Source organism: Corythoichthys intestinalis, chromosome 13 (assembly GCF_030265065.1).
Source record: "Corythoichthys intestinalis isolate RoL2023-P3 chromosome 13, ASM3026506v1, whole genome shotgun sequence".
In the NCBI taxonomy this organism is placed as follows: Eukaryota; Metazoa; Chordata; class Actinopteri; order Syngnathiformes; family Syngnathidae; genus Corythoichthys; species Corythoichthys intestinalis.
Window position 1 is genome coordinate 3,762,574 of NC_080407.1, and position 19,953 is coordinate 3,782,526.

Below are 19,953 nucleotides of genomic sequence, written 5' to 3' on the forward strand. Positions count from 1 at the left end.
ATGGAAGGATAAGACACAAGATGGATATATACATTCAACATACGGTACATAAGTACTGTATTTCTTTATTATAACAATAAATCAACAAGATGGCATTACCATTATTAACATTCTGTTAAACTGATCCATGGATAGAAAGACTTGTAGTTCTTAAAAGATAAATGGTAGTACAAGTTATAGAAATTTTATATTAAAACCCCTCTTCATGTTTTCGTTTTAATAAAATTTGTAAAATTTTCAAACAAAAAATGAACTAGTAGCTCGCCATTGTTGACGTCAATAATTACTTACACAATGCTCATGGGTGCTGAAGCCTATAAAATCAGTCGCACCCAAGCGCCAGCAGAGGGCGCCAAAACTCCGGAAAACACAACAAGTACACATTTGACTGTGCTGTTATTTTAATCTTTTTGAAAGGGGCATTTGTGCGTTAATTGCGTCAAATATTTTAACGTGATTAATTAAAAAAAAATTCATTACCGCCCGCCCGTTAACGCGATAATTTTGTCAGTCTTAATTAAAACCCCTCTTAATGTTTTCGTTTAATAAAATTTGTAAAATTTTCAAACAGAAAATGAACTAGTAGCTTGCCATTGTTGATGTTAATAATTACACAATGCTCATGGATGGTGCTTAAACCCATTAAATCTGTCGCACCCAAGCGCCAGCAGAGGGCGAAAAAACACCAAAAAACACAAGTAACAAATGGACATGACACTGTCATTTTCATCTGTTTGAGCGGGGCATGTACGTTAATTGCGTCAAATATTTTAACGTGATTAATTTAAAAAAATAATTACCGCCCGTTAACGCGATAATTTTGACAGCCCTAATAAATATACAGTATATAAATAAACAATTCAGTACATTCAATTTAGACAAAATTCATAGATTTAAAATATATGTATAATTTTGGAAAAGTTCAAATATAAAAAAAAAGGGAATAAAACCTTGAAAAATAATAATTCATAAATCCCGGGCATTTTATTTCTTTTGTGTTTTTCAATCTTTTATGGCCTAGCATAGCCCAATTTAATGACAACCTTTGGTGGTGTTACACACAAAAAGTTGGCCAAAGTGAATTAGGAACATTAGTCTCTTTTTTGGGGAACACTTGATTAAATAAAAGCTGGTTTCAGTGGAGCAACTCAAATAGTGGACTCAGATAAGTTAATAACTGTTATCATTGCAGGCCCACTCCAGAGATGTCATGGCAAAAAGACGGCGGTGAACTACCGACCAGCAGGGTTTCCTTCCTCAACTACAAGAAAACACTGAAAATTTCGGACGTGAATGAAGCCGATGCTGGCGACTACACCTGCACCGCCACCAACCGCCTTGGCACAGCACACCATATTATTAAAGTCACCGTGAAAGGTAGGAACACCTTTGCAAACCTCGAAATCTTACACACTAGAATGGATTCTCCCTTTTTCTTATTTCATTCCTATTTAACAGCTGCTCCATTCTGGATCAGCGCTCCCAGAAACCTGATCCTCGCCCCAAATGAGACCGGAATCCTCACTTGCAAAGTCAGTGGAGACCCTAAACCAGATATTAGTTGGTTTGTCAATGGAGTTCCCATAGAAAGTGAGTACAGCACTTACATATTACTGTATTATTTTAAATGTCTACTTCATTTATCTGATCTTTACCATATTAGACGCGCCTGAAGACCACACCCGCAAGGTGGATGCCGATACGGTGATTCTTAGCCGTGTACAATCCGGTTCCAGTGCGGTTTATCAATGTAACGCCTCCAATGAATTTGGCTACCTGATTGCCAACGCCTTTGTTAGTGTACTCGGTAAGTACGAATCAGTGTTGCTATCGAGTTTCATGAGTCTAATGGAGATTTTGGGGTTCTGTCATGTAGCTGAACCCCCGAGGGTGCTAACTCCTCCAAATCAAGTGTACCAGGTCATCACCAACAGCCCTGCTTTGCTACACTGTGCCACTTTTGGCTCACCGATACCAACCATCACATGGTAAGAACTACAGTGGGGTAAATAAGTATTTAGTCAACCACTAATTGTGCAAGTTCTCCCACTTAAAAATATTAGAGAGGCCTGTAATTGTCAACATGAGAGACAGAATGTGGGAAAAAAAAACAAAGTGACATTGTTTGATTTTTAAATAATTTATTTGCTAATCATGGTGGAAAATAAGTATTTGGTCAATACCAAAAGTTCATCTCAATACTTTGTTATGTACCCTTTGTTGGCAAAAATGGAGGCCAAACCTTTTCTGTAACTCTTCACAAGCTTTTCACACACTGTTGCTGGTATTTTGGCCCATTCCTCCATGCAGATCTCCTCTAAAGCAGTGACGTTTTGGGGCTGTCGTTGGGCAACACGGACTTTCAACTCCCTCCTCACCCCGTGGCGTCAAAATGATAACAAGAACGGTGAGAACGGTGACCACAGTAACAAAGGCTACTATCAGTAACACAATGCGCCGCCAGGGACTCAAATCCTGCACTGCCAGACGTGTCCCCCTGCTGAAGAAAGTACACGTCCAGGCCCGTCTGCAGTTTGCTAGAGAACATTTGGATGATCCAGAAGAGGACTGGGAGAATGTGTTATGGTCAGATGAAACCAAAATAGAATTTTTTTGGTAGAAACACAGGTTCTCGTGTTTGGAAGAGAAAGAATACTGAATTGCATCCGATGAACACCATACCCACTGTAAAGCATGGGGGTGGAAACATCATGCGTTGGGGCTGTTTGTCTGCAAAGGGACCAGGACAACTGATCTGTGTAAAGGAAAGAATGAATGGGGCCATGTAGCGAGAGATTTTGAGTGAAAATCTCCTTCCATCAGCAAGGGCATTGAAGATGAGACATGGCTGGGTCTTTCAGAGGACAATGATCCCAGACACACAGCCAGGGCAACAAAGGAGTGGTTTCGTAAGAAGCATTTCAAGGTCCTGGAGTGGCCTAGCCAGTCTCCAGATCTCAACTTGATAGAAAATCTGTGGAGGGAGTTGAAAGTCCATGTTGCCCAACGACAGCCCCAAAACATCACTGCTCTAGAGGAGATCTGCATGGAGGAATGGGCCAAAATACCAGCAACAGTGTGTGAAAAGCTTGTGAAGAGTTACAGAAAACGTTTGGCCCCCGTTATTGCCAACATAGGGTACATAACAAAGTATTGAGTTGAACTTTTGGTATTGACCAAATACTTATTTTCCACCATGATTAGCAAATAAATTCTTTAAAAATCAAACCTCTCATGGTTGAGGTTTACCCATGTTGACAATTACAGGCCTCTGTAATATTTTCAAGTGGGAGAACTTGCACAATTAGTGGTTGACTAAATACTTATTTGCCCCACTGTACATATAATGTATTTTCTGGACGTTAAGTCGCGCTTCTTTTCAAAGTGTTGGCTAGGCCTGCGACTGACACTCAGGTGAAATACAAGGCTGTGTGCTTGCTATGAAAGTTGAGGAACGATGACAAAGTACTGCAACGTTGTCACTAGCTAAACTAGAGGATGCTTATAGTATGCTAGCACTTAGTGACTTAGCGGCTAGTGCAACTTATAGTCAGGAAAATACATAATTTCCCTCGGATTGCCCACAGAAACATCCTCACTTAAATGTATGCCATTCTTTATAGGTTCAAAGATAGCCAAATAAGCATCAAACGTGAAGACCCCTATGTGATCCACGAGAACGGTACTCTGGAGATCAATGTGGCCCAGTCGCAAAACAGCGGCAAGTACACGTGCATTGCCACCAACAACCTTGGCATCAAGGAGAACCATGTCTTTCTGGAGGTGAAAGAGCCCACACGCATCTTAAAGCAACCTGAATACAAGGTGGTACAGCGAGGAATGAGCGCCGTGTTCGAATGTAAAGTCAAGCACGACCCGTCTCTTGTCCCTACCATGACCTGGCTGAAAAACAGCGGCGAGCTCCCAGACGACGAAAGGTACACTTGAGCGCACCATTTTTTCAGATGAAAATAAGGTGAAATCATTGTAATTTGTATAGGTTTGAGGTGGACACGGACAGTTTAGTCATCAAAGATGTAACAGATGAAGATGAAGGCACTTACACGTGCATCATGAACACAACTCTGGACCAGGACTCTGCTAGCGCAACGCTAACAGTCGTCGGTACTTTTTCTCTTTATTTTCCCGCGCCAATGTCGAGATAGTTGTGCTTCTATTTTCAGAACTGATGACTTTTTCCAGCTTGTCTTCTGCCGTCTTGCGTTTGTTTCACTTATACTAACTTTGTGTACTCTACTCTTGATTCTTGCTCTCTCAGAGGCTACTCCTACTCCAGCTATTGTCTACGGTAAACAAACACTGTCCACAGTGTTGTCATGTACTTTGTCTGCACTCTTAAACCCTCATTCTCATCTGACTAACATTTGTTTATGTTCTGTTGTACGTAATGAGTATTTCTTTTCAGTAATTCTAAGGAGCATCATATTTTCACAGAGATACCCGACCCACCTACTGATCTGGAACTCACTGACCAGACTGAGCGCAGCGTTCAGCTCACCTGGATTCCTGGAGATGAAAACAACAGTCCCACGCAAAGTATTTAAATTAGATTACTCTGGGCAACATAATTCTTCAGGTCTGACATCTGTTTTTATTTTCGTCAGTCGGTGATACCTACAGAAAGTGGAGGTGACCTATGTTTGTGTTCAAGATAACTGAGTAACTAATGAAATTAAACTTGCATGATATGTTTGTAATATGAAACAGAAGTAGGGATGTCCCGATCGATCGGATCGGGTCCGATCACGTCATTTTCAAAGTATCGGAATTGGCAAAAAAATGTCGGACATGCCTTTTTATATATATATATATATATACATACATTTTTTAATTAAATCGTTTTCTAATTGTATTTAACGTTACAGACAAAATGCCTTACACTCATCCAGAGTCTTTAATTTTGGCTTTAAGTAGGGCTATCAAATTTATTGCGTTAAGGGCGGTAATAACATTAAAATATTTAACGCAAATAACGCATGCGCTGCACTACCCACTCACGCACTGTCGCGTTCAATCTTATAATGGCACCGTTTTACGTATACATAGAGCTAAAACGCATGAGTAGAGAGAATTTTGGCAGCCTTTGAAGCCTTGTTTTAATTGGCTAAAACCTTACAATCCCTTTCTCAACAATTAGAAATATCGTGGGAAGCAATGTGGGGAAGAAAGGTAGTAGTTGATCTTTTTCTAAACACCCTATGTTATTTCCCAACACAGAGAAGATATATCAATTGGTACCACTACGCACAGTCATGGTTGCACTTCCCATCATGCATTTGAGCAGAAGTTAAATGGCTACAGTATCATTTACTGAAAGCTTAACAAATACACTAGATGGCAATATTTAGTCACAATATACAAAGTCACATTTATCCTTTAAGTTGACAAGTCTTTCTATCTGTGGAAACCTCTCACAGAAAGAATGTTAATAATGTAAATGCCATCTTGAGGATTTATTGTCATAATAAACAAATACAGTACTTATGTACTTTATGTTGAATGTATATATTCGTCCGAGTTTTATTCATTTTTTTCTTAATGCATTGCCAAAATGTATATGAGAGGGAAAAATTATCGGGAATGATTGGAATTGAATCGGGAGCAACAAAAAAAAAGCAATCGGATCGGGAAATATCGGGATCGGCAGATACTCAAACTAAAACGATCGGGATCGGATCGGGAGCAAAAAAACATGATTGGAACAACCCTAAACAGAAGAGATTACATTTCTGGGTAATTAAGTCCAAGAGGTCAGGAAAGGAATTTTGCGATGACTTGTTTCATATGTATTTAAAAACAGCTGTCAGACCTAAAACATTTTTTTTTATTGTGGCGGAGTGTTACGTCTAACTATGTAATGTGCAAGATACATGTCATTTTATTTCTAAAGAGTTTTTGATCCAGTACGAAGATTTGCTACACCAGCCCGGCGTCTGGGTTAACATGACAGAAGTTGCTGGTATGAGCAACAAGGCGCAACTGGACCTCTCACCGTATGTTTACTACTCCTTCCGAGTTCTAGCGAAGAATCAAGTGGGCTACAGCCAACCCAGTCAGCCGTCGCGGCAGTACAGAACCAACCCAGCAGGTAGGTACCAGACAGGGGTAATACTTTAGTAAAAATTAGGGCTGTCAAAATTATCGCGTTAATGGGCAGTAATTATTTTTTTAAATTAATCACGTTAAAATATTTAACGCACTTAATGCATGCACGGAAGGATTCACTCACGCATTGTTACGAACAGACTACAATGGCGCCGTTTTACGTAAATTGATAGCTAAGAGGCAGAGACTAGAGAGTGGAGTGGACACAGGCATTCATTGGAGCTATTTATTGGTATAACCTTTAGCATCTCTTCCACAACAATTATAACGATAGTGGCGAACGACGTGGGGAAGAATAACAGGAGATGAGTTTTTTTCTTAACACCCTGTCATGAACACAATGCAGAGAAGATATACCATTCGCAGCCACCACTGACAGTCATGGTTGCGCAACTTCCCATCATGCATTTAGGCAGTTAAGAACAGTTGAGTCACTACAGAATTATTTAGTGAAAGCACAACAAAAATAATATTCCTATCTCTCAAAAAAAGCACTCAATGCAAAGAACTAGCATTCCCAATCAAAATAGGTATGAAAAATAATACTCTATTCAAACATTAAGTTTAGCTCAACAAATACACAAGATGGCAATATTTAGTCACAATATACCAACTATCAAAATTACTATAACTTGTACTCACATTTATCTTTTAAGAATTACAAATCTTTCTCTCCGTGGATCCCTTTCACAGAAAGAATGTTTAGAATGATAATGCCATCTTGTGAATTTATTATTATAATAAACAAATACAGTTCTTATGTACAGTATGTTGAATGTATACATCAGTCTTATCTCATCTTTCCATTCCAACAATAATTTACAGAAAAATATGGCATATTTTAGAGATGGTATGAATTGTGATTAACTTGATTAAAAATTTTAATTGTTTGACAGTCCTAGTAAAAATGTAAAAGTAGCCTATCAATGGAGCTTGATTTCTTTGAAATTTTAGCCCCTGATGAGAATCCATCAAATGTTCAAGGAGAAGGAACAGAACCTGGAAACCTGGTCATCTCCTGGACAGTAAGAAAGTACATTTGCTTGCCAGGGAATGAGTTAAGCAGCTAACAGACATGAACTAAAATGTCTGATTAGTCACTAACAGGATTCCAGTCAAATGGGCCCGGCCTGGAGTACAAGGTGCTATGGAGACAGAGGGATGTGGATCAAGATTGGTCTTCCAAGACGGTGGCCAATGAGTCCCATTTTGTCGTGTTTGGGGTCCCTGTCTACGTTCCTTATGAGATTAAAGTTCAAGCACTCAACGATTACGGCAACGGACCAGAGGCTGAAGTCGTCATTGGATACTCCGGGGAAGACTGTGAGTGAATTTTTTTTTTTTTTTCAGTTTCTCGAAAAATTAACTAACTGGTTCCCATTTATATTACACTTCAGTACCTTTAGCCGCCCCTGATGGCATCCTGGTCACTGTTCACAACAGCACCATGGCTGAAGTGCATTGGGAGCCAGTGTCCTCGAACTCAGTCCGTGGAAAACTAAAGGGCTACAAGGTATGATTCAGACCTTGCCGTGAACAAATAAAATGAATAACCTTGAGCGGAGGAAGGTTGTGTACGCATGCGATCCCTTTGGAAGCTTGACATGTGAAGGATCATTCCGCACTAGCTTGTCATATCAACCCTGACACTTGAGTTGCTTGTAATATCAGGGCCAGGCTAACAAAGCACAGACAAATTATATTGTAGGATAACAGTGTTTTAATAAAGCTCTGGTATTTGTGTCAAAGTAGTTTTAAGTGTGAAAAAGGAACTTGTCAATAAAAACTAACAAAATCTGTCGCCGTTTGTCTTCACCAAGTAGCTAAACGCAGTTACTATCAACAAAACCAACATGATGGCTAGCTAGTGCTTATGCTAATGTAAGCTACCATTAGCTTAGCAAGCTATAACATTACAGCAATTCATCAGCACACACACCTTTACTTAAGGTTTTGGCTAATACCTTAGCTCACAAACTGTCCCTTTGGATTAGCTCAGTTTAGCTGTAGCGGCACGGCATACTCCACATTAGCTCCTGACTTCGGTCAATTCGAATGTCAAAAATAAGTATGACGGGTACTCAAGCAACCTCAAAAAATGCAGTAACCTCAAGAGATCCTTCAAACTTTCCCCCAGGTATACTTCCATCGCAAGCGGGGCTTGCATGAGACTGAGGAGGAAGTGGATCAAGAGCCGCAAGAGCACGTTCTGATTTTCAGTGGAAACCGGACACAGGGGCGTCTGCCAGGCCTTGAACCCTACAGCCTCTACAATATCTTTATCAGGGTCCTAAATAGCAAAGGAGAAGGTCCTCAGAGTCAAGAAAAACAATTCCAGACACCTGAGGGAGGTTTGTACACCATGTATACTATACTACTATATGTACCGTATTTTTCGGACTATAAGTCGCAGATTTTTTCCCATAGTTTGGCTGGGGGTGCGACTTATGGTAAATGGTGTTATACTTATATACTCAGGATTGACTTATGTGTGAAATTATTAACACATTATGATACCATTTCACATGTTATTTTGGTGTTTTGGAGTGACACTGATGGTTTGGTAAACTTGTTAGCATGTTCTTTATGCTATAGTTATCTGAATAACTTAATAGCTATGGCCACGTTCCCGTTCTGCCTTTGGCAATGTGTGTTCAATTGTATTATTGACTTTTGTATTTTGAAATGCATGCTTTTAGTTTGTGGCGTTTTCACGCCCACATGAGGGTGCACTCACACCTGTTTACGTGAAGAAGACGGACAGCTACGCAGCTTGAGTGAGTGGGCGAGTTAGCAAGAGAGAAACACGGCTGCGAACCTACGTTCATTGTTTATGCTTGTAAGATATCTCTACAGAGGCAACGCCTGTGTGTATCATCTTTTCCGTTGTTGTTCTGTGTTTTCCACCCGCGATCGGACACTTAAAGCCAGTTGTGTGGTTGTTTGAACTATGTGCTAATGCTAGCGAACGCATGCTAACCGTTTGTGTCATTGCTGTAACAGCACCTAATTATCATTTACTTACGTTGATGTGAACCTGTTTGGTATCCAGGACGAAATTGATTCCGCAAATTATACGGACGTCAAGCATCGTCATTTGGGAGTTTAGCTCGCTGTATAGCCAGGACCGAGCCGTAGCGTCCTGGTGAGGACAGTATATTCGCATTGTATTTTCTATATTAAATTGCCTTTACAGATGACTGATCTGTTCTATTTGTTGGATCTTATCAAGTAAATGTCCCTCAAAATGTGACTTATACTCCGGTGCGACTTATATATGTATTCTTTCTCTTCGATGGGCATTTTATGGCTGGTGCGACTTATACTCAGGTGCGACTTGTAGTCCGAAAAATACGGTATATGCTACCTATCTTTACTGTAAGTAGCATTACGAGCTATTTTCTTATTCTGATTCAGTTCCAGGCCCACCTTTTTTAAAGGTCCTGAATCCCAGTTTGGACTCTCTGACTCTGGAATGGGACCCCCCATTAAAGAAAAACGGACGCCTAATAGGATATACTCTAAAATACCAGCCAGGTACCAACAACAACTTCATGTCTTAGTATTTAAAAAAAAAAAAAAAAAAAACGTACATACTATACTACTCTCTTCCGTTTTCTCTTTTCAGTCATTAATAACACTGAAGTGGGGCCTGTCAATGTCATGGATTTTCTGGTTAATGAGACCACTGTGACTCTGGACAACCTGAACACAAGCGTCCTCTACAGGTTTTACCTGAGTGCAAAGACCATAAAAGGCGCTGGCGCCAACATCACTAGAGAGGCCTCCACCGCTATGGAAACAAGTAAGTAATTCAGACTTATGCGTCACAACATGGAACCATTTATGAAAAAAACAAAAAACAGAGCATGAAATTCTACCACTCTTGCCACTATGTCTTTTTTTCACCCCTTCTCTTTGAAGCTCATACTCGTCCCACTGTCGAGATGGGCAAAGGTAACCAGTAAAGTAGTTCATTTTGCATGTTTAAAAATACTATAGTGTTTAATAGTACTTTTTTTTTTTTTTTTAGAGAAAATACTACTAAGAATGAGTAGATGTTTAATATTGTATTTTTTAGGGCTGTCAAAATTAATTTTTTAAATTAATCACATTAAAATATTTGACGCAATTAACGTACATGCCCTGCTCAAACAGATTAAAATGACAGTGTCATGCCCATTTATTACTTGTTTTTTTTTGGAGGTGTGCGAAATTTCCGATTCTTAGATCATTCGCGATTTGGCCGTGGAAGATTCGAGAACGATTCACAAACATCCAAATTCCGATTATTGAAATATGTCAAGTAAAGCGGAAGTAAAACACACTCAGCGCGCCGCGCGGTCTTCGGGACGCAATGAGGAACGGAGCGAGAGTAGCTAAACATCATGCTTGTCATTACCCGGCCCCTCGGGTAATGCCAATGCTCAACTCACGGCTCTAGCTCAACTCATGCCGCGAGATAAAAAAACAACAAAATACCTGACTGCCTCCGACAGCTGCTACAAAGTACGTCCACATAATGTTACGGTAGATATCATATTTATATAGGACTAGATTCTATTTAGACTCGGTGGCGTTAGCAGCACATCTACAGAAAGCAAGATGCGGGCGTTAGTAAACGGCCGCCATCTTAAAGCAGTAGACTTCCCTGCACGGCTGTTGTAGCGAACCTTCCAAGCGAACCTAATTAACTTTTTATCTAAAACACTCCTAAATCGGTAAAATATTGACTTGAATCTGTCTTTAAAATAGTTTTAAAACTTTCACATGTCGAAAGTAGACAAAAGGGAAATTATGGAATAACGGGAGCAATTTTAACAACTTTAACGGTTGATTCACAACATTAAATTAATTGAATGTAGTTTAAAGTTGCTGATACAGAATGGGGATTTGAGTATTGTTTTTAACTGTTAACTTGATACTGAAATAGTCGTTTATTTAAGCCTTTTTTTTTTATTTTTATTTATTTTTTTTTTTTTACAGTTTTTGTAAGTAATGCACAAAACATTAAAAGCAGCTAATAGCGGGGGGGGGGGGGGGGGGGGGTCATCAATAATCAATTTATAATCGAATCGTAGCCTCTGAATCGTAATTGAATCGTTAGCTGCCCAAAGATTGTGTTTTGTCGCCCTCTGCTGGCGCTTGGGTGCGACTGACTTTATGGCACCATCCATGAGCATTGTGTAATTATTGACGTCAACAATGGCGAGCTACTAGTTTATTTTTTGTTGGAAAATTTTACAAATTTTATTAAAACAAAAACATTAAGAGGGGTTTTAATATAAAACTTCTAGAACTTGTACTAACATTTATCTTTTAAGAACTACAAGTCTTTCTATCCATGGATCGCTTTAACAGAATGTTAATAATGTTAATGCCATCTTGTTGATTTATTGTTATAATAAACAAATACAGTACTTATGTACGGTATGTTGAATATATATACCCGTCTTATGTGTTATCTTTCCATTCCAACAATAATTTACAGAAAAATATGGCATATTTTATAGATGGTTTGAATTGAGACAATTACGATTACCGTAATTTTCGCACTATAAGGCGCACCTGACTATAAGCTGCCACCCACCAAATTTGACAAGAAAACGGTATTTGTTCATAAATAAGCTGCACTGGACTATAAGCCGCAGCTGTCCTCACTGTATTATGGGATATTTACAACAAAAGATTTTAACCGGTAACACTTTATTTGACAGTGGCATCATAAGACCAAATGAAGCTTCTTGAAGCAATGAAGCTTTGCAGTCAAAGCTTCATGGCGGTTCATTTGGTCATCACTGCTCCCTCGGAGGAGACAGTCAACCTCTGCTGTCAACACTGTTGTCGTCCAACATGCCTCCTAGCATGCATTGCATCGCTACAGATGTAAATAACAATCAAAATTCATGTTATGTGCTAATTTCTTCAGTTACTGTTCTAGTTGTTTCGTTGTTGTTCCAGCAAATGATCTCACCTTTGAATGAATTTAAGATATCAGAGCTGGAGTTCATGACATAATTTGCTGGATGACACTTAATGACATCCGTCATAAGCACTTATTATGGCGGCCATATGACGCCATTATCAAATAAAGTGTTATCTATGAACCCAAATAAATCAACAAATCAGCCGCACTGGACTATAAGCCGCAGGATTCAAAATGAAGGAAAAAAGTAGCGGCTTATAGTCTGAAAATTACGGTAATTAATTTTTAAGCTGTGATTAACTCGATTAAAATTTTTAATCGTTTGACAGCCCTAATTTTTTTACATCAACACTTGTTAGATGTAATCGCAATTGTGCTTTTGTTTTTGTATGCATTACTAACTACTTGAGTTTTACGAATAATTACCTCAATAAACACTACGTATTGATGTGCATGTTAATCCCGCATGTGCTTATTTCACTGCACTTAACAGCAAAGATGAACAAACGTCAATCCTTTGATGTTATTCGTGAATTCGTGAATTTAGCCTTTTAAAAACATTTGCTTATTGCATTTATCAATACAACAGGATAAAAGCGCATGCTGTCTGCACGCTCACGCATGAGGACGGTCACTTTCTTGAGTTGTCTCACTATTTTCCGTGTTCTTTCAGGCCCCACAGAGCCCCCTCTTCTCCCAACTTCCCCTGTCACTCAGTCTGCGCACCCCCCGCTTCACAAGGGTACACAGCATTACCCTCTAATTTTGGAACATTTATTTCTCTTAAGGATTTAAATACCTGCATAAAAAATAACTACACTACTTACAAAAATTGGGGATATCAGGCCGAGTACATTAACTTGTTCTGAGAACAAATCTAAGAAACAGACAGCAAAACATTTGCAAAATCATTACTCTTGTGCATTTTAGGCGCAATACATCCAACAATTTCACCAGGAAACTGAATATCCCTAACTTTTGCAGTAGTGTATTAATCCCACATTTTGTAATAAAAGTACTTTTTGTGTACTTAGCACCTTCTGTAGACCCTGTATTTGGCATAGTGAACACATCTGTATCGGAAGAATGCGCTCTGATCACTTGGGAATACTTTGGCCACCATAAGAACATTTATGTGGAATACACGGTAGAAAACAGTAAGGATCCCCATCCGTGTTAAAAGTAATACAATCTTCAAATTATTCCGTAAGTAAAGTTCTCATCTTCCCCCACAACTCTCGATTTCAGGCAAAGAGGACTGGAAAAAGGAGTCTGTAAATGGCTCTCATTCGCATATTTTAAAAGGGTTAAAACCAGGGACATCCTATAGGGTTCGTGTGGTAGCGCGTGACCCGGGCGGGCCGGCGCTCCACACCACTAATGAAGAAGTGGTAACAGTGCCAGGTGAGGCGGCATGCCTCAATGTGCAGTAGTTGTTTTTCTTTCATTAGCCTCATCCATCATTAGCATGTCAAGTTTAAGTAAAATAATCTTAGAATCAAGTTTCATATAATTCTTCCCTCGCTCTTTTATTTCACTTATTTCATTGCATAATAACCCATTTTATATCCATGTCAAGTCTCTAGCCCAGCAGTCAGCACGCTGGACTGCCAAAATGACCATTTTTCCCCACATCATGATCCTCTATACCACCGTAAAATTAACATTTTTACCCCAAAATATTGAATTTCCACACTTTTTCCAACAACTTTATGCGTTTTTAGCCATACCTAGTCGACATGTGGACATCGCCACCCAAGGCTGGTTCATCGGGCTGATGTGCGCCATCGCTCTGCTCATCCTGGTGCTCCTCATCGTCTGCTTCATCAAGAGGAACAAGGGTGGGAAGTATCCAGGTACTTTTAGACTCAAAATTGTTGACATCCTGTTGATAAATGCCTAGTGGTCACAAACATGCACAGTGGTCAAAAACATGTCCTTACTGTGAAACATGGTTTTCTGGCATATAGACAGGGGTGAAAGTGGCTGGAATTTCTTGCCGGAACTCCCCCACGTGAAAGTCACCACGGAGCAAGAAATCGTATTTATTTTAGGGTTGTTCCGATCATGTTTTTTTGCTCCCGATCCGATCCCGATCGTTTTAGTTTGAGTATCTGCCGATCCCAATAATTTCCCGATCCGATTGCTTTTTTTTGCTCCCGATTCAATTCCAATCATTCCCGATAATTTTTCCCGATCATATACATTTTGGCAATGCATTAAGAAAAAAATGAATAAAACTCGGACGAATATATACATTCAACATACAGTACATAAGTACTGTATTTGTTTATTATGACAATAAATCCTCAAGATGGCATTTATATTATTAACATTCTTTCTGCGAGAGGGATCCACGGATAGAAAGACTTGTAATTCGTAAAGGATAAATGTGACTTTGTATATTGTGACTAAATATTGCCATCTAGTGTATTTGTTGAGCTTTCAGTAAATGATACTGCAGCCATTGAACTGTTCTGCCCAAATGCATGATGGGAAGTGCAACCATGACTGTGCGTAGTGGTTCCAATTGATATATCTTCTCTGCGTTGGGAAACAGAGGTTGCGCTAGACTTTTTCGTTGTCTGTCATTTTGACTGACAGTGTCATAAAAATCCGGTCATAATCTATTTTTACCCGTCACTTACATTTTTAAAATGATAATAATGACATATTGAATAGTATTTAGTTTTCTTTCATTTTTAATTAATATTCTGTCCGAACAAGCTTAACAAGAGGCAAACAGACAGCGGAGTGCACCAATCAGCGACGGCCAGACGTGCCGTTAGCAAAGCGACGAGGGCAGGACGAGGGACTTGCGCGCGGAAGTAAACATAAGAGGAGAGCGGAGTTTATTCAACATAGCTAGCGCAAGACAGACTGTTGTCAATGACTCGTGTTGATGTGTTTTAGCTCATTTAAAACTGAATTTACCGCGGATTAGAACATATCCTCAGCTCTCCCGTTCGCCATCCGTGTTGTTGTAGAGACGACTTCCGGCGCGCAAGAGTGACGTTGCTCGTGAAGAACACGTCACGCAAATAAACAAATCTGATTTGTCGATTGATTTGGACTCGAGAGGCCGTTAATGGGCTGGGTCCCAGACTTTGCTCTTAGTGTTTGAAAAATACAGGGTGAAGAGTCTGGCCTTGACAGGCAAACAATCAGTTGCCTTGACATTTTTCCGAGTAAGGCCAACAACGTCATGCATCAAGAGAGACAATAGCTAATTAATATGCTCACTCGCCACCCTGTGGTCTGGGGTGTGAATTGCAACCTGTCAAAATGACAGATGGACGTCAATTTTTTCCGTCACTGTTTTAAAAAACCGGTCAACGACGGAAAATATTCGGTTAACGCGACCCCTGTTGGGAAATAACAGGGTGTTAAGAAAAAGATCAATTACTACCTTTCTTCCCCACATTGCTTCCCACGATATTCCTAATCGTATTCCTAATCGTAGGGAGAGGGATTGTAAGGCTTTAGCCAATTAAATAAAGGCTCCAAAGGCTGCCAAAATTCACTCTACTAAATTTCTACACTAAAAATCTAAACCTACTCTAAATCTAAATCTACACTCTCTAAATTTTTTAAAAAAATTATTTACTGCCGTTAACGGGATAAATTTGACAACCCTACCTTAAGCCTAAATTAAAGACTCTGGATGAGTGTAACATATTATGTCTGTAACGTTAAATACAATTACAAAACAATTTAATTAAAAAAATATATATACTGTATATTAAAAAAAGGCATGTCCAATATTTTTTTGCTGATTCCAATACTTTGAAAATGACGTGATCGGACCCGATCGATTGGGATGCCGATCAATCAGGACATCTCTAATTCACGCGTAATATTTTTGGGGATGCTCAAAAACAATAGTACGTTGTTATCCATGATCAGGCATATACAAATGCTGCAAAATCAATCAAAAGTGACTCGTTGAAATTTTCCCATTAATTTCTGTGTAGTGAAAGAGAAAGAAGAAGCCCACCAAGACCCAGAAATCCAGCCAATGAAGGAAGACGATGGCACATTTGGAGAATACAGGTGAGTGGAATAATTAACTGTTTCTTAGAAGTCCCATTTCGTACGTTTTCACTTTATGCGGCTATTTGTACTGTATATAGAACGTTGCACCAAGCTGCAGAGACCCCCCAATCACCGGACCCCTATGCCAAACACAACATAGAGGCAAGGCCAAATCGAAACAAACCTAACAACTAACTAATGAGCAAAAAGCATTTTTTTTGGTCCATTTTAATCAACCTAATTCCATTCACTCTTTTAGTTTTAGTCCTAGACAAAACATTGAATTGACATTGAATTATCATTAAATTGGTCTCAAAAACATTCTAAAGTCTTAAAATTGACTTGTTTTAATCCGGAAAAACTGTGTTATCACTTAAAAAAAATTCACAAAATGATTTAAGAATAACCTCTCACCTCAGCAACTTTCACTTCAAGGTTTGTATTAAAATTCAAGCATCCTGCATTTTGTCATGTCTGGTTCCAAAATCTTCTTATCTAACAGTGACACTGAGGATCACAAGCCGCTGAAGGGCAGCCGGACGCCATCTAACGGTACGGTGCGTCGCGACGAGAGCGACGACAGCCTGGTGGACTACGGAGAGGGCGGGGACGGCCAGTTTAACGAGGACGGTTCCTTCATCGGCCAGTACAGCGGCAAGAAGGAAAAAGACACGCACGAGGGCAACGAGAGCTCCGAAGCGCCGTCGCCGGTCAACGCTATGAACTCCTTCGTCTAGCCCGACGTCCTTGGACAGCTTAACTTTGACGGCAACCTCCCTTTTCACCACTGTCGCACCTCCTGAGACAAACTCGGCAAAGACTCTTTAGAGCAATATAGAAAGGAATGTATCAGGAGATTTGGCTGTATGAGTGCGTGAGAGTGTGCCATTTGATATCCTTTGCTAACATTTCTCAACAACCACGATGCAGGCGATTATGCATTAAACCACACGTTAACTGCACGGAGACCACCGTGATGCAAGGGGGTGAATAGCTGCAAGCGGGGGAAACAAAACACTCACCAGCCACAGAATTATGCACAATTTCATGAACGGTAATAAGAGATATAAAAATATCCGACTGAATAAAATGTCACAAAAGAACACTGGCATTGATAGATGAAGAAAAATATCGTGTACTAAATAAAAACTGTATTTACCGGATTATAAGTCGTATTTTTGGGTCAATATGTATGTCGTCTGCCATTTGTCTTTGCCTCGTACACTGGGGCAAATAAGTATTTAGTCGACCAATAATTATGCAAGTTCTCCCACTTGAAAATATTAGAGCTGCCTATAATTGTCAACATGGGTAAACCTACAACCTTGAGAGACAGAATGTGGAAAGAAAAAAGAAAATCACATTTTTTTATTTCTAAAGAATTTATTTGCAAATCATGGTGGAAAATAAGTAATTGGTCAATACCAAAAGCTCATCTCAGTACTTTGTTATGTACCCTTTATTGGCAATAACGGAGGCCAAACGTTTTTTGTAGCTCTTCACAAGCTTTTCATACACTGTTGTTGGTATTTTGGCCCATTCCTCCATGCAAATCTCCTCTAGAACATTGATGTCTTGGGCTGTCGTTGGGCAACACGGACTTTCAACTCCCTCCTCACCCCGTGGCGTCAAAATAATAACAAGAACGGGGAGCAAAAATCCCAGAACCATACTGGGGGACCTAGTGAATGACCTACTGAGAGCTGGGACCACAGTAACAAAGGCTACTATCAGTAACACAATGCGCCGCCAGGGATTCCAATCCTGCACTGCCAGACGTGCATGGAGGAATGGGCTAAAATACCAGCAACTGTGTATGAAAAGCTTGTGAAGAGTTACAGAAAACGTTTGGCCTCCGTTATTGCCAACAAAGGGTACATAACAAAATATTGAGATTAACTTTTGGTATGGACCAAATACTTATTTTCCACCATGATTTGCAAATAAATTCTTTAAAAATCAAAAAATGTGATTTTCTGTTTTTTTTTTTTTCACATTCTGTCTCTCATGGTTGAGGTTTGCCCATGTTGACAATTACAGGCCTGTCTAACATTTTCAAGTGGGAGAACTCGCACAATTAGTGGTTGACTAAATACTTATTTGCCCCACTGTATCTGAATCACTAGTATTATTTTAACTACAAAAGAAAATTAGATTGTAGCAAAATTTGGCACCTTCATGATCAGCTATCGCTAACGTTAGCTTCCTTTAGCTTGGCAAGCTACAACGCGCCAGCACTACTAAAGTGTATATCATACGCCATTTGACACTTGAGTTACTTCATAAACACTTGGCGTCGAAACAACTTTCACAGCTAGCTAGCACTGATGTTGTTAATTAGCTTCAGTTACTGTGTGGCAGTGACAAAACACACAGCTCTTAATTGATTATCCTAACATGTAAACACGTAAAATTCTATATTTTAACATTATAATGAAAAAAAAGTGTGGTTTATAGTCCGGAAATTAGCTTAATCTACTAAAACAAATCAGTGGAACCATTAGAATATGCAGCTCTTCCCAAAGTTTTGCCCGATGATGTGCATTTATTGATCACTTAAAAAAAAAAAAAAAAGTACATTCCAAATATAACGTGGAATGTTAAGTGCAAGGTCAAAGCTTTTTCCTAGTAGTAGCACTTATTCGAACGGGAATGATGAATGTGGGAAAGTTGTTACAGTTGACACTCTACGGTCAATATGTCGTTTACTGTTTACAAACAAACGTGGGTGCATGAGTGCCATTGTGTGTCCGTGTGTGCACATGCATGTGTTAAACGTGCGTTCTGCCTCTTTCCTTCCAGGAGTCGTCTGCTCATCCTCAGAGATTTTTTTTCCCCTGCCGTTTATCATAACTTGCATCAAGTTTTTAGCTCGTTTCAAATTTCCGTGCGTCTTTATTTTGTAAATAACCAGTTTGACCAGAGTGTGAAAAAAACAACATGCATTATGGGTAGTGTGACAAAAGACTATTTTACAAGTTTAATTTGCTGTGCTATTTCTTTTTTCTGAACTCACAAGCTCTATATGAGATTATTTTGGTGACACCTGTCTTGTTCACACACATGTTGTGTTTTTTAAATATATGAATACACAGTCACATGATTTAAAAGTATACGGGCCCGACTGGATGCATCACAAATGCCGCGAAATGTTACTCGAAGCATGAAAGAGGCTGTTCAGTGGTTTACTCTTCGGTATGACATGACAAAAAAATATTTTGTATTTTAAATGAAGTGAAAACGGGGGGGATAAAAGTATAATAAATGTTGGCTTCAAGATTTCAAATCGGCATTACGTACTGTGTATGTAATATAATTTCCCATCCGATTTTATGGAGGGATGGCCAGCCTCCTCCCAGTCAAAATGGATCGGACGTCTATCACTGTCAATGGCAGGGAATGAGTTTTGCCATATTCGTGCAATAAATACATTGCATTTATTATTGTATTATACAAATGTTTCGAGTTAAATTATTTACACATTATTAATAAAAATGAGTAATACGTGTATTTTATGAACCAATTTTAATGCTAATCGAATACATTGAGTATCATAAAGTGGTTGTAGTAGTAAATGTCATCTGCTCAGTGAAAAAAATTGTTTTCAAATTTATTTCAAATCAAACGTTTTATTTTCATTACACTCCACTTGAATATACTTTAATTCCAAAATGACTTCAATAATTTGGGAAGGTTATTAAAAAAAAATTCAATGCATTTTCTTTGTGCGTCAAATAAATTATAATAAAAACATTATCATTTTATGGTGTCAAATAAACATTTTTTTCCCCATTCACTTTAAATAGTTGATGTAAAAAATGACTACAATTGGACACCACTTATTGCAACAGTTTGCAAAACGTGAA

The 19,953-nt window shown here is 39.1% G+C and overlaps 1 protein-coding gene and 1 long non-coding RNA gene across 16 annotated transcripts in view; one reads left to right on the forward strand and one right to left on the reverse strand.

The window, feature by feature from the left end:
- nrcama (neuronal cell adhesion molecule a) overlaps positions 1-17,370 on the forward strand; it is a 43,909-nt gene extending 26,539 nt beyond the window's left edge. For 3 of the 11 annotated variants that reach the window (XM_057855927.1, XM_057855929.1, XM_057855931.1), the window contains 22 exons: positions 1,193-1,377; positions 1,459-1,590; positions 1,664-1,807; positions 1,877-1,988; positions 3,624-3,938; positions 4,001-4,125; positions 4,280-4,309; positions 4,456-4,557; positions 5,912-6,109; positions 7,081-7,151; positions 7,224-7,449; positions 7,524-7,639; positions 8,264-8,477; positions 9,544-9,663; positions 9,755-9,931; positions 10,051-10,083; positions 12,726-12,794; positions 13,087-13,209; positions 13,301-13,456; positions 13,777-13,908; positions 16,027-16,105; positions 16,590-17,370. In XM_057855927.1, the coding sequence (XP_057711910.1) occupies positions 1,193-1,377; positions 1,459-1,590; positions 1,664-1,807; positions 1,877-1,988; positions 3,624-3,938; positions 4,001-4,125; positions 4,280-4,309; positions 4,456-4,557; positions 5,912-6,109; positions 7,081-7,151; positions 7,224-7,449; positions 7,524-7,639; positions 8,264-8,477; positions 9,544-9,663; positions 9,755-9,931; positions 10,051-10,083; positions 12,726-12,794; positions 13,087-13,209; positions 13,301-13,456; positions 13,777-13,908; positions 16,027-16,105; positions 16,590-16,824 (3,094 nt within the window). In that variant the 3' untranslated portion in view covers positions 16,825-17,370. The remainder of the gene's footprint in view (positions 1-1,192; positions 1,378-1,458; positions 1,591-1,663; positions 1,808-1,876; positions 1,989-3,623; positions 3,939-4,000; positions 4,126-4,279; positions 4,310-4,455; positions 4,558-5,911; positions 6,110-7,080; positions 7,152-7,223; positions 7,450-7,523; positions 7,640-8,263; positions 8,478-9,543; positions 9,664-9,754; positions 9,932-10,050; positions 10,084-12,725; positions 12,795-13,086; positions 13,210-13,300; positions 13,457-13,776; positions 13,909-16,026; positions 16,106-16,589) is intronic. The other 8 variants (XM_057855937.1, XM_057855930.1, XM_057855932.1 and 5 more) reach the window with 3 other exon arrangements.
- The window catches only part of LOC130929057 (uncharacterized), a 121,727-nt gene that overhangs the window by 31,524 nt on the left and 70,250 nt on the right, over positions 1-19,953 (reverse strand). For 4 of the 5 annotated variants that reach the window (XR_009066796.1, XR_009066797.1, XR_009066793.1 and 1 more), the window contains one exon: positions 13,783-13,951. This is a non-coding gene — a long non-coding RNA (uncharacterized LOC130929057). The remainder of the gene's footprint in view (positions 1-13,782; positions 13,952-19,953) is intronic. The other variant, XR_009066795.1, reaches the window with a different exon arrangement.